We start from the raw sequence: 12,743 nt of genomic DNA, 5'->3' as shown, positions 1-12,743 counted from the left end.
CCTGCAGGGCTGCGCTCCTATAGGCCGGGCTGTGGTGTGGGCCAATAGCCTCGTCTCTGTTGGGGCTAGCCTATAGGCTGAGGGCTGTGGTGTGGGCCAATAATAGCCCGTCTCTGTTGCTACTTGAATCTTTCAAATTCCAGAATGTGTCATCGGTTGCGCATGCATGCTTATGCACTTGTATGACTTTTTTTTTTAATATGTTGCTTGCATACTTGTGCATGCATGTGTTGTGTGCGCTCGCGTGAGTATGTGTGTGTGTTGTGTGTGTGTGTGTGTGTGTGTGTGTGTGTGTGCGGTGTGTGTGTGCGTGCGTTAACCCATTTTGGGCGGGAGCCCCTTTTGGTGTTAGCCATTATGTTATGCTTTAGCTATTGAAAAACAGCAGATCTACAAGCTCTTAGCGCGCCACCGAGTGGCGCGCTAAGAGCTTGTATAGCTCTGCTATTTTTGAAAAATCGAAGAACGACTGACACATAGAAACATAGCTTTTTCAGAAAACTGTCGGGATGTAGAAGATTAAAAAAAAAATCTGATCTCAGGTCAGAATGCGTTAAGCCTGACTCCTAATTCCCTCTATTTAATCGGCTGTGTGATACTTTGTAAAGACAAAGAGAGCCATTGAAAGGGCGCAGAGGGGGAGGAGAGGAGGGAGCATATACCCAGAACTGGCTGGCCTGTAGCTTCACCGTGGATACAAAGGGACTCTCATACTAGCCCATTCTGACCTGAGATCAGATTCATGCGAGGTTTCCACTGGACACAACACTGGTCTGATTAACCCATTCTGACCTGAGATCAGATTCTAAAAAATGTCAGTCGTTCTTCGATTTTTCTAAAATAGCAGACCTACAAGCTCGTAGCGCGCCACTCGGTGGCGCGCTATGAGCTTGTAGATCTGCTATTTTTCAATAGCTAAAGCATGAGATGATGCTAACACCAAAATGGGTTCCCGGTCAGAATGGGCTAGACGGGGCTAGCAGGCCCATAGACCTCCACCACAACCCCCCACTGTACCACTATGGTCCTCCTCTCCTCTCCTCTCCTCTCCTCTCCTCTCCTCTCCTCCTCTCCCCTCCCCTCCCCTCCCCTCCTCTCCTCTCCTCTCCCCTCCCCTCCCCTCCCCTCCTCTCCTCTCCTCTCCTCTCCTCTCCCCTCCCCTCCTCTCCTCTCCTCTCCTCTCCTCTCCTCTCCCCTCCTCTCCTCTCCTGTCCCACCTCTCTTCTCTCCTCTCCTCTCCTCTCCTCCTCTCCTCTCCTCTCCTCTCCTCTCCTCTCTTTCCTAGGTTGTTCCAGGGACGCCCAAAGCAGAGATTTCAGTTAAAAACATTCGCTCTAAAATAATATATATTCCTAGATTTGAGCCACATTTTCACGATTTTTCAAAGAATAGCAGGAAAAAAAGGTGACCGGGGACATCCCTACTTAGCAACAACAGCTCCCACCACGTTGTGTACATGGTATTTATAACAACAACAGTACCTATGGAGTATGGGATACAGACTGTACCTATGGAGTATGGGATACAGACTGTACCTACGGAGTATGGGATACAGACTGTACCTATGGAGTATGGGATACAGACTGTACCTATGGAGTATGGGATACAGACTGTACCTATGGAGTATGGGATACAGACTGTACCTATGGAGTATGGGATACAGACTGTACCTATGGAGTATGGGATACAGACTGTACCTATGGAGTATGGGATACAGACTGTACCTATGGAGTATGGGATACAGACTGTACCTACGGAGTATGGGATACAGACTGTACCTATGGAGTATGGGATACAGACTGTACCTATGGAGTATGGGATACAGACTGTACCTATGGAGTATGGGATACAGACTGTACCTACGGAGTATGGGATACAGACTGTACCTACGGAGTATGGGATACAGACTGTACCTACGGAGTATGGGATACAGACTGTACCTATGGAGTATGGGATACAGACTGTACCTATATGGAGTATGGGATACAGACTGTACCTATGGAGTATGGGATACAGACTGTACCTATGGAGTATGGGATACAGACTGTACCTATGGAGTATGGGATACAGACTGTACCTATGGAGTATGGGATACAGACTGTACCTATATGGAGTATGGGATACAGACTGTACCTATGGAGTATGGGATACAGACTGTACCTATGGAGTATGGGATACAGACTGTACCTATATGGAGTATGGGATACAGACTGTACCAGTCCCAGTATCGCAAGTATATTTTGGACTATAGAGATCAAATAATCACCACAAAGCATTTGCCAATACTTCACTATACCGGTACCTTATCCTTTGCATTAGCCTGCATCATTTCCCCCAGTGAGGGGTTGGTGGGAGAGGCTGGACAGCAGACGGCTGGACTTTGAATTTCTCCAACTATAAACTTTCATGACAGCAGAACAGCCAAATATAAGTACAAATATAATTTATGAAAAGCTACTACAGTGAAGTCAGTTCACAGAAGTTGTTGTAGGATATGTGGGGATTATCTGACGAGGTACCATTTGAGTGGGCAAAACCTTACATAATACTAAATTGTTTATAGGGTTCAATATAAGTCAAATAATATAGCCTTTCCACAGCAGTATCTTTTTATATTTTTCCAAAAAGAATACAAACAGCCAATAGCATATTACAAAGTTATCCCCCTCACTGGGGAAAATTCCAGGAGGAAAAACGGGCAAACACTGGGGCGAGTAGTCCAGTATTCATTGGCAGATGGGTTTGGGACTGACACATTATAGCCTGGCATGGTAGATGGGTTTGGGACTAAGACATTAGTCTGGCATGCCAGGCTATTTTCTTATTAGCTCTGGCAGATTTGTCTAGTTTCCCTATTCCGGAGGCAAACATTTAGCAGAAATAGATGATCAACATGCTCACAGCGCTTCGTGATCAATAGATACAGCATCTCTAGCCCGCTCTCTCCAACAGAACAGACACAGAGAAACATGTCTTGTTCATTTTACTTCACCACTAGTGTACAGTTTGACCCGTGAGCCGTGAGGTTCAGGATTGAATTGGCCTGTGTACAGATATGGTAGTAATAATGATATAATGCACCACAATGCTTCAGTTTAGTGGAGAGTATCTGCATTTGGGGGATTTAATCAACAAGGAACTTCGGCTGATTTGGATGGCGTGGAATAAGATGGGACATAATTCACATACCGTCATCGTTAACGGATATAACCTAATTTCCACTTTAAAACGTGCAGTTATGTGATGTCATGGGTTTGGGCTTAGTTGGCACCGACGAGAATGTTGTTGTGCTGATCTACAAAAAGTGGCCGTTTTATTTGCCAGCTCAGAATAAAGAACAATATCTTCACTTTACAAATCACCACAAAAGTTTCATCTTTTAACATCATAACATAAGATAGAGAAACAGTATATATTCACAAATAAATAAATCCCACCCAGTGTCATTGTAACGATATAGATTCCTTTTAATTATACAAACTTGTTAATTCTCTCATACTAGTAGCAAACCTTCCAGCCCTATCTCTCCCATCCTGCATCAGGCTTCTGGTCGCCTAGGTAACAACCCATTTCCCTGAAACAATGAGGTGCCTGTTTGCCTACTGTGTGTGTGTGTGTGTGTGTGTGTGTGTGTGTGTGTGTACATGTTTGTCTGGGGGACATTTGAGGCGTGGGAGGGAGAACATTATCCCATCTTGGGCGGGAACCCCTTTTGTGGTGTTAGCATTATGTTATGCTTTAGCAAAATAGCAGATCTACAAGCTCGTAGCGCGCCACCGAGTGGCGCGCTACGAGCTTATAGGTCTGCTATTTCTTGCAAAAATCGAAGAGCGACTGACATAGAAGACATTTTTTTAGAATCTGATCTCAGGTCAGAATGGAAAAGTGTCAGGATGTAGAAGACATTTTTTTAGAATCTGATCTCAGGTCAGAATGGGTTATGATAGTTGCATGTCTTCACTCATCAGTAGCAACAGTTGCCCTGAATGATGCCTGTCTGGGTTAGGAGTAGCCTCAGTACCCCAGGCTTTTATTTCCGTTCGGAGTAGTTACGCATCATATTAATGGCATGTTCTGAGCTCAAATAACACACAATTTAATTCAGAACTTATTAACACTTTGAAAGGTTTAATGTCAGTCGGTGTGCCTTGCTTCCAACATTAAAATAAATAAACATACAAGCTGGTTTGATAGGAACCAAGTTAGAACCATTCTTTCTTCTTCAAGTCTTTTACAGTATTTTTTCTACTTTCCACCGTGGTCAGCTGCATTTTAAACAACGTGGTTATGAAGTAAACATTCACCTCAGATTATACTTCATGGGACAGGAGTGACATGGCCATTTAATACAAAACCATTTATTCATTCTAACAGTAAAACAGTTTCATTACAAGTATCAGTTCTTGCTTCACACACAAACTAGAAGTACAAAAAAAAGAAAACTTATTTTGTAAAAGTAAATGTCTGACTTTGAACTTCATTTCCCCCTTGTGGAAGCAAGTTGTAATGCACCTTGAATAATAACAGCAGTCCGGGAGGACCAGATAAACTTGGGTTTGTGTAGATAAAACATAATCAAAGACAAAAGGAAACCAGAGAATGGTGTTCTTCTACGCTGTATAAAAAAAACACAACAACGTGGCCAGCCCAGACGCTGCGTTTAGAACTATAGTGTATGGTGTGTAGATCAAACAGAATGGGTTTATATTATACAGGCTCAAACTGGCTCTGAATCAAACCTGGCCTCACCAGGCTTTCCACCACCTCGGAGGAAAGCCTGGTCTCTGTTTCAAAAGTCCGTATGATATCGTTACGTCATGTTGTAGTATTGTTTTGTAGTCGACAGGCAGGAACAACAGGCGGCAACTTTATTGAGGGGAAAGCCAAGGAAGGTTCCTTCCTTTTTCCCTCAATAAAAGCTCTCGTAGCCTGTAGCTTTTATTGAAAAAAAAAAGGAAGGAACCTTCCTTTTCCCTCGATAAAGTTGCCGCCTGTTGTTCCTGCCTCTCGACTATACAAAACAATACTACAACATGACGTAAGGATATCATCCGCTCCCGACAGGATCATACACCCTTAAGTGAAATGGTGCCCAGGCTTCTCTGAATCAAACCCAGGACAAATAAATCTCCAGAGTATGGTGTGGAGGAAGCGTTCCCCCTCAGTGCAGCCTACACTGATGTTCAGCCTACACTGATGTTCAGCCTACACTGATGTTCAGCCTACACTGATGTTCAGCCTACAGTGTGGTTAGTTCCCCAGGTGTTTAGTCTGTAATGATGAGCTCATCACAGCCCCAGTCCTCATAGCTGCCATCGGGCAGGTACCGTCGGATGATGATGGGGATCTTTCTGCACCTGTATGAGAAGAATGGAACGGTGGTTTCAATAAACTCTTTAAAATAAAGTCTTGTACAAACTCTTTAATAACTTATTCATGATCACTTTTGCAGGTGTACGGTTAACGTGTGTTGGCTATGCTTGAGGGAGAACGCCAACTGAGAAAGGTGTGTGTGAAGGAACAAAGATAGATCATTTTATGTCTTTTTTAAATTATTATTATTAAATGACAACATGAAAATAATCCCACCTTTGTGTGTTGTTACCGCTGAAAGCCAGTAGTTCAATAATCCACTGATCTAATCAGTAGCAAATTGTTTTTTGTACCTGTGCATGCAATGCATTATGGCCTGGGTTTCTGCATAGTGCATTTACTACCAGCTAAGCTATGCCTGCCAATTGTATTTATTTTACACCTGTTTTAATACTAATGTTCTGGTATTGAGTGAGAAGAGATTTTGTAACTTTTGTACTGGTTCAAATTTAACCTTTGTGTGTTTAAATCATTCAGTTGATAAAACCTTTACAATTATACAAGCTTTTTACTAAATGTACTCTGCTTTCATGCCAGAAGACTGGAGTAGATCATGCTAAAATTCTATTTAATTGAAAAAAAAAACTGCTTTAGAATCGAAAAAAATCTTTTTTGAATCGAGAATCGGAAAAATCGAAAAGATCGTTTTTGAATCGAATCGTCACCCCAAGAATCGGAATCGAATCGAATCGTGGGACACCTAAAGATTCACAGCCCTAGTTGAAATATGTATAATTATGGATAAATGTGATTCGAAGTGGAACGTGTTCCTCAGTCATGTTGCAGGTCCTTTGGTGTACATATGATACGGTTGATGATGCTGCCCGTTTGGTCGTGTAAACTAATTTAAACTTTTAATTTGATTTATTTTTATTTGTTTATCTTGTCTATCCTTGTTTTATATTATGTTTCTGTGTTCATACATAATGTCCATGAATATGTATTCTGTTGTTGTTGTTGCTTGTGTTTGTATTTTATGTTTTCTGTGTTTGTGAAAAAATCTAAATAAAGTACTGATCATAAAAATAAAGAAATATGTATAATTATAAAGGGTTTCCCCCCCTACGAACCATTGTTAAACTATTTACTTACTTAAGCTCTTTCATAGCAATTTGCAGAGGATCCGTCTCCCCTTCCAGCTCCACCATAACTGGGGCACACATCCTAGAAGAAAGAGGAGAAGTTAAATAACTAATAACTAACTAATAACTGGGGCACACATCCTAGAAAAAAGAGGAGAAGTTCAGCAAACCATTGAATTATGATAAAAGTGAATGGTCAAATGACACTGAAACATAAACAAAACCACAAAAAAAAACCTGTTGAATAATGTAGTGTGGACTTTATCTTCTGTGGCACTTAATCAAGGACTTGTGGCAACACTTGTGGGAACCCCTTTTGGTGTTTCAAGCATTATGCTATACTTTAGCTATTCAGAAATCACACCCGTGTGAACTGAGTGGTGCAATTACTTTAGACAGTGACACGGTGTGACATTTTTAGTTAAACTTGCATAGTGATGCGTTACTTTACCTGGGTTACATCTTCTGATCTTCCCATAGTTGAACGTCGAACATGAAACAATAATCCCGTTTAGTGTTTCACTAGCGCAAGACGAGCGTGACGGCATACTAAACTAAAACACGATAAAGAATACAATAAGCATAACAAAGGATTCGACAGCGACGTCTCTGCCGATGTGTGTAGCGCGGAGTCACGGACGTAGAACGCCATTAACCCATTCAGACCGTACGGCGTACTACGTGTGGGAACGTCATAACTAATCCAACCGACGGATCCAAAGGACGTGTACACGACACGCGTCCTAGCGCATTTTCATTGATATCAAACGAGAGAGAAATATTCAGATTTATTATTTTTAGTTGGCCTCTCCTTCTGCACCATAACTCGTTCACTTCCCTGTTTACCGTTCACAAAGAAAGGCTTCGGCGTGCGTAATCTAAGGAGCTCTCTGTGTTTTTGACCAGATGGATATACTAAACTAAAGCTCTTCATTCCTGACTTCAACAACATGCCTCTCGTTCAGAATATGAAGCGAGGGATTATTCAGCGATGTCATCGTAACGATAGCGAGGTAAGCAAGCAACAATATGTCTCCCGTTTTTTTGTCCGGAACGGAACTGTTTTAGTCCAACTAAATCTACAGTCGATTTAGTCGACTAAAAGTGTATTTTGGTGGGCCTTGATGGTGTCGTAATGACTGTTGTTTTACACTTGCTGAAAATAGCCATATATACAAGCTCACAACGCGTCACTGCGTTGTGAGCTTGTAGATCTACTATTTTCAGCATGCAACCACGTGTAAAAGGACTCGTACTGGATCTCTTGTCCACTAGTCCCTTCCTAACATTATATAGTATATTTAGTCATCATGGCTTAAGTTTTATATTACATTTTTAAGTAGCTTTTGTCAGTGGAAAAAAAGGTAGTCGACGAACATTTTTAGTCATAGTATTAGTCGACGAAAACAACACTGTCTGGTTACAAATAACGGATATAATAACCCATTCTGGACGGGAACCCGTTTTGGTGTTTTAACTAAGCATTATTTAGCTATTGAAAAACAGCAGATCTACAAGCTCATAGCACGCCACCGAGTGGCGCGCTATGAGCTTGTAGGTCTGCTATTTTTTTTTTAATCGTGAAAATGTGGCACAAATCTTTGAATATAAATTCTATATTTATTTCGACGTCAGGCCTAAATGGGATAATAATGGTTCCAGCTGAGAAGTGCCTTTACTCACGCTATCTGAAGGGCCCGGGTCCCCAGCACCCTGGCCCTCTCGTATTTGGTCATGTATTGTGTGGTGATCCTCTTGGCGTTGGCACCGTGCACCTGTCCTGCTGGCAGGATCTGCACATTCTCATGGTCTTCCTGGTAAAAGATGAAAGATTCAAGACTTTTATTGTCATGTCAACAGACTAGAGTTGATTGGAATTTGTTTCAGTGCACTAAAAACAGACATAGAAAAAGACACATATTCACATCACATATTATTCAGACAGTAGAACAAGATACAAAAGTACAAACATCATATGAGGGGGACCAATTAATAAGAAGAATGCAAAACGTTACCCGGGGGGGAAAGAGAGAAGCATTTGAACTAGGGATGTCCGACATTTACTTTTTTACCGATATCCCGGTAATTTCCAATACCGATATCAACCGATATATGCAGTCTTTTTCCAGTGGTGGAAAAAGTACTCAAAATATTGACTTAGGTAAAAGTATTAATACTGCAATATAGAAATACTCGTTACAAGTAAATTCAACATGTGTACTTGACTTGACTGAAGCTTAAAGCTAATTTCTCTCCAAAAGCCCATATGGAATATTAAGGATTACTGTGATTATGGTCGGCTCACATTTCACACACCATACAGTAAGGACTACTGCTAAAAAAATAATTCCAATACAGATATTTTGCAATATACATTTTCTATGCTCGGGAACTTAACCCATTCTGACCTGAGATGAGATTCATACGAGGTTTCCACTGGACACACACTGGTCTGATTAACCCATTCTGACCTGAGATCAGATTCATACGAGATTTCCACTGGACACACACTGATCTGATTAACCCATTCTGACCTGAGATCAGATTCTAAAAATGTCAGTCGTTCTTCGATTTTTCAAAAATAGCAGACCTACAAGCTCGTAGCGCGCCACCCGGTGGCGCGCTATGAGCTTGTAGATCTGCTATTTTTCAATAGCTAAAGCATAACATGATGCTAACACCAAAATGGGTTCCCGATCAGAATGGGTTAAGCATTTGAACACATTATTCACCACAGATCTGTGTTGATTTCGTCGACTAAAACAGTGGTTCCCAAACTTTTTCCAGGTCAAGGACCCTTAAATGGACACTAATTAGCCCCCGGACCCCCATTTGAGGAGATATGCCATACAGGGACCCCCCATAAGAGAAGAGCTTTACGGCTCTAGCAGTGATTCTCAAACAGTTTGACATGCATTAATCTACGGACCCCCATTTAATGGCATTGCTATCTCTGGGACCCCAAATGTATATTGTAAAATCAATGTTATTTTAACTCTGATAGTAAGAGAAATCTATGGAAATCTGGGAACTAAATCGTTACCAAGAAATTTCGTCACCAAAGTGTTTCTAAATGTGATAACATGTACTAAAAGTTTGAAATTCAACTCCTGTGGGAAATTGAGTTATTAGCATAATGTGTGACCATACCCATAACATCCTATATAAGACCAAAAAGTCAATGTTATGCTTATGGGTATGGTTACATATTATGCTAATAACTCAATTTCCCCCGGGAGTTGAATTTCAAACTTTTAGTACATGTTATTAGACACCTTTAGAAACACATTGGTGAAGAAATTTCTTGGTAACGATTTAGTTCCCAGATTGGTCAAATACCTGATCAAATGCCCTTACTATGAGTGTACAAATGGAACCAAAATGGACCCATTTGTCCGGGACGATTGTCCCAGTTTCATGTTGGATCATGTCCCTAGTCCTGACAAATATCTCAAATAGCTCTAAAGGACATATATGTCCCACTTGTAATATTGCATGTGTGTATACTGTATACGTGCACATATGCCATGTGCCGTGTGAATGAACGGGTAATTCATTTAACACAATCATTCCCAGGATTCCTTCAAAATAGGAGCTCTGGGGTGCCGGAAAGAGCCGGAAGGTGCCGGAAAGAGCCGGAAGGGTGCCGGAAGGTGCCGGAAAGAGCCGGAAGGGTGCCGGAAGGGTGCCGGAAAAAGCTTTTACTCTAACTCTAAGAAAAGGATTGTTTGATTAATAATAATAATAATAAATTTTATTTATAACGCACTTTATATTTGAAGCAAATCTCAAAGTGCTACAGATTAAAAAAGTAAAATAAAAATAAGAATAAAACAGTTAAAAACAGGGCAGCTTAAGAGTCCGACTGGGCAAATGCCTTACTAAAAAGGAAAGTCTTTAGTCCCTTTTTAAAAACGTCCACGGACTGTGGTGCTCTCAGATGGTCGGGGAGGGCGTTCCACAGCCGAGGGGCAGCTGAGCAGAAGGCCCGGTCCCCCATGGTGCGGAGTTTGGTTCTTGGTTGTTTGAGAGTGTTAGATGTACCGGAGCGGAGGGAGCGGGTGGATTAGACTATTGATTGATTGATTGACCGACACAGGAGGGCATATGAGAGATCTATGGCTGTGTATAATATTAAGGAATACCTGAAATGTATGCAATTTCAGTCCCATCTGGGGAATCAATGGCCGACAAAAACTCACCTCTTCTGCGTTTTCCAGGTCATCCATCCCATCGTCATCGTCGGCTTCATCGAAATCCCCATCATCGAAGCTACAGTTTCGAATGGAGAAAAATGTTAACTGTTAAGAGAATCAAGACGATCCCTGGCCGGGTCATACAAATAAAATGGGACCCAGTGCCTTCCTTAATGTAAACGAAGTCCACACCCACAACACCAGAGGGAGTGCAACAAACGCCCTACCAACAGTCATTAAGACATGTGAATGGAGTGAATCCCTTGACTCCTTCAAAACCGCTCTCTAAGGGCGCCCGTATAATCTGAATCCCCCCCCCACCCCTTTCCCCTCACTGTATATGTATCTTTTCCCTTTTTGCTTCCTTTATGATTAATTCCTGTTCTGTTCTTTAACTATTATATAGAAGTGTCTATTTGTACGTCTCTAAATGTTTTGATGAATTGAACATGGTGGACCCTGTTGTAAACAAGTGTAATGCTTAATTGGGTCGTCCACTCACAGTTAACAGTCTGTTGTATTGAGTTTGTGCTTGAAATGTACTGTAATTCTGCAAACTGTTAATAAATATTTCAATCAATCAATCAATCCATGCTTGGTACTCAGCATCAAAGGTTGGATTGGGAGTAAGTCCCTGCGATATACTAGCGTCATGTACGGGGGATTGATTGATTGATAATTTATTATTCAGTTTGTAGAAACAGTTCTAGCCTAAGATTAGATTTTTGGTAGATTTTTAAGCGGCGTTTCTCCATCGGTTTTCCGAAAAACGCGGCTTGTTGTTTACATCACTCAGGGTCCTCCATTTTCAATTAATCAGAATGTGCAAATTGCACAAACCAGGCTGCCAGCCTGCCTCACGCTACAGAAACAGGAGATACGAGATATAGGCTCCTGTCCTACAAGGCTCGGCAAAGCTCAATTAGAACCAAGACGTATTATTATTATTGCCATTATTATTATTATTATTAAAGCTGTGTCGTCGACGCGTCGTGTACGCCAACATGCTACTCGAGTACACCACGTTATGCTGTCGCGATACCAATAAAAAACAACTCTATTCTAAACTCTTGGTCGCTGGTTTACTTACTTATCTTCATTGTCTGACATGTTGCTGTTTCAAGTCGTATAAATAGTTCCAGTTAATTTATATTCGTAGCTTTAAACGATACTCAATAGTCTAGTTGTTGACAAAACGTCTGCGTTTCCAACATGAGCGGAAAGAACGAACGATTTCCGGTAAGCATGTGCTACCACAATGATTCTCCGGGTACTCACAGGGGGGAGAGGGGAGACCCCGCTGAGTAGTTCCACTTGCTCTGCGATCTAATCCCACATACTCTGAAGAAACAGTTTTTGTTTTCTTCTTATGTATCAACAAACAGACGAAATATAACATAGATACACGTTTATTATATACAGATATTGACAAATTAAATATCCAATCCACCACATTTAAACAATAATAACACAGCAAACGGCAAAAAGTGCAAGATTTTATAAAACAGTTAAAATGTACAAAAATAAATAGCAGTGGTGAAGTTACATTTGGAAAATGTACTTACAAAGTACATTCACTCAAGGTCCAGGTACATTATGAAAAATATATACGTTACACTTATTCAACTTTTTTCTCCACTTATTTGACAATTTTAGTTACAAGTTACTTTAGATTAATATAAAACATATAGCCTACATTAACTCATGAATATAATGTATAGTTGAGCTTGCCAGCAGCACATGCATAAAGTAATTAAAATAAATCAGCCCACACCTGAGACATTAAAGAGATGAACACATGCATGAATATCTAATTACAATCAAATCATATGATTGTATATTATATTAAAACTGGATATTTCTAGGCCAACTACAACAAAAAAAAATACATCGCATGGATGCACCTGTACTGGGACGTATTCCTCAGTGATGTATCCTGAGGTCAACGGGGTTTCGGGTCTCTCAACATCATACCCCTCACTCAGGTCGACACAGCCAGGGTTGATCAAATCCCGATTTACGTCCCAGTAGCTCTACCCTCGGTCAGTCCATCAGGGAATGAGCAAGGCCACACAATCCGTTGCTCTGGAAC

The 12,743-nt window shown here is 41.2% G+C and overlaps 1 protein-coding gene across 3 annotated transcripts; it reads right to left on the bottom strand.

The window, feature by feature from the left end:
- Nucleotides 1–4,338: 4,338 nt before the first annotated feature.
- On the bottom strand, nucleotides 4,339–11,882 carry polr2f (RNA polymerase II, I and III subunit F). 3 transcript variants are annotated; one of them, XM_080775562.1, is made up of 6 exons: nucleotides 11,742–11,882; nucleotides 10,658–10,727; nucleotides 8,139–8,269; nucleotides 6,466–6,537; nucleotides 5,240–5,357; nucleotides 4,339–5,188 (listed from the first exon to the last, which is right to left on the bottom strand). In XM_080775562.1, exons 1-5 carry the CDS (start codon nucleotides 11,759–11,761, stop codon nucleotides 5,267–5,269), a joined length of 384 nt encoding a protein of 127 aa, XP_080631688.1. In that variant the 5' UTR covers nucleotides 11,762–11,882; the 3' UTR covers nucleotides 4,339–5,188; nucleotides 5,240–5,266. The 3 variants fall into 3 exon arrangements, with proteins under 3 accessions (XP_080631688.1, XP_080631687.1, XP_080631686.1); XM_080775561.1 differs by having other exon boundaries at nucleotides 4,339–5,193; nucleotides 5,244–5,357; XM_080775560.1 differs by having other exon boundaries at nucleotides 4,339–5,357.
- Between the last annotated feature and the right edge of the window lie 861 nt (nucleotides 11,883–12,743).

Source organism: Protomyctophum bolini (assembly GCF_963924005.1).
Source record: "Protomyctophum bolini genome assembly, chromosome: 11".
Lineage (NCBI taxonomy): Eukaryota > Metazoa > Chordata > Actinopteri > Myctophiformes > Myctophidae > Protomyctophum > Protomyctophum bolini.
Note: the sequence above shows the minus strand (reverse complement) of the source record. Positions and strands in the feature narration are given on the sequence as shown.

Bases quoted from the DNA above. Each gene is read 5' to 3' on its own strand.
- polr2f (XM_080775560.1), bottom strand. From the start codon at position 11,761: ATGTCAGACAATGAAGATAA. The intron at 6,538-8,138 runs GTGAGTAAAGGC...TCTTTCTTCTAG, and splicing joins ACCCGGGCCCTTCAGATAGC to GATGTGTGCCCCAGTTATGG. The intron at 5,358-6,465 runs GTAAGTAAATAG...CTTCTCATACAG, and splicing joins ATTGCTATGAAAGAGCTTAA to GTGCAGAAAGATCCCCATCA.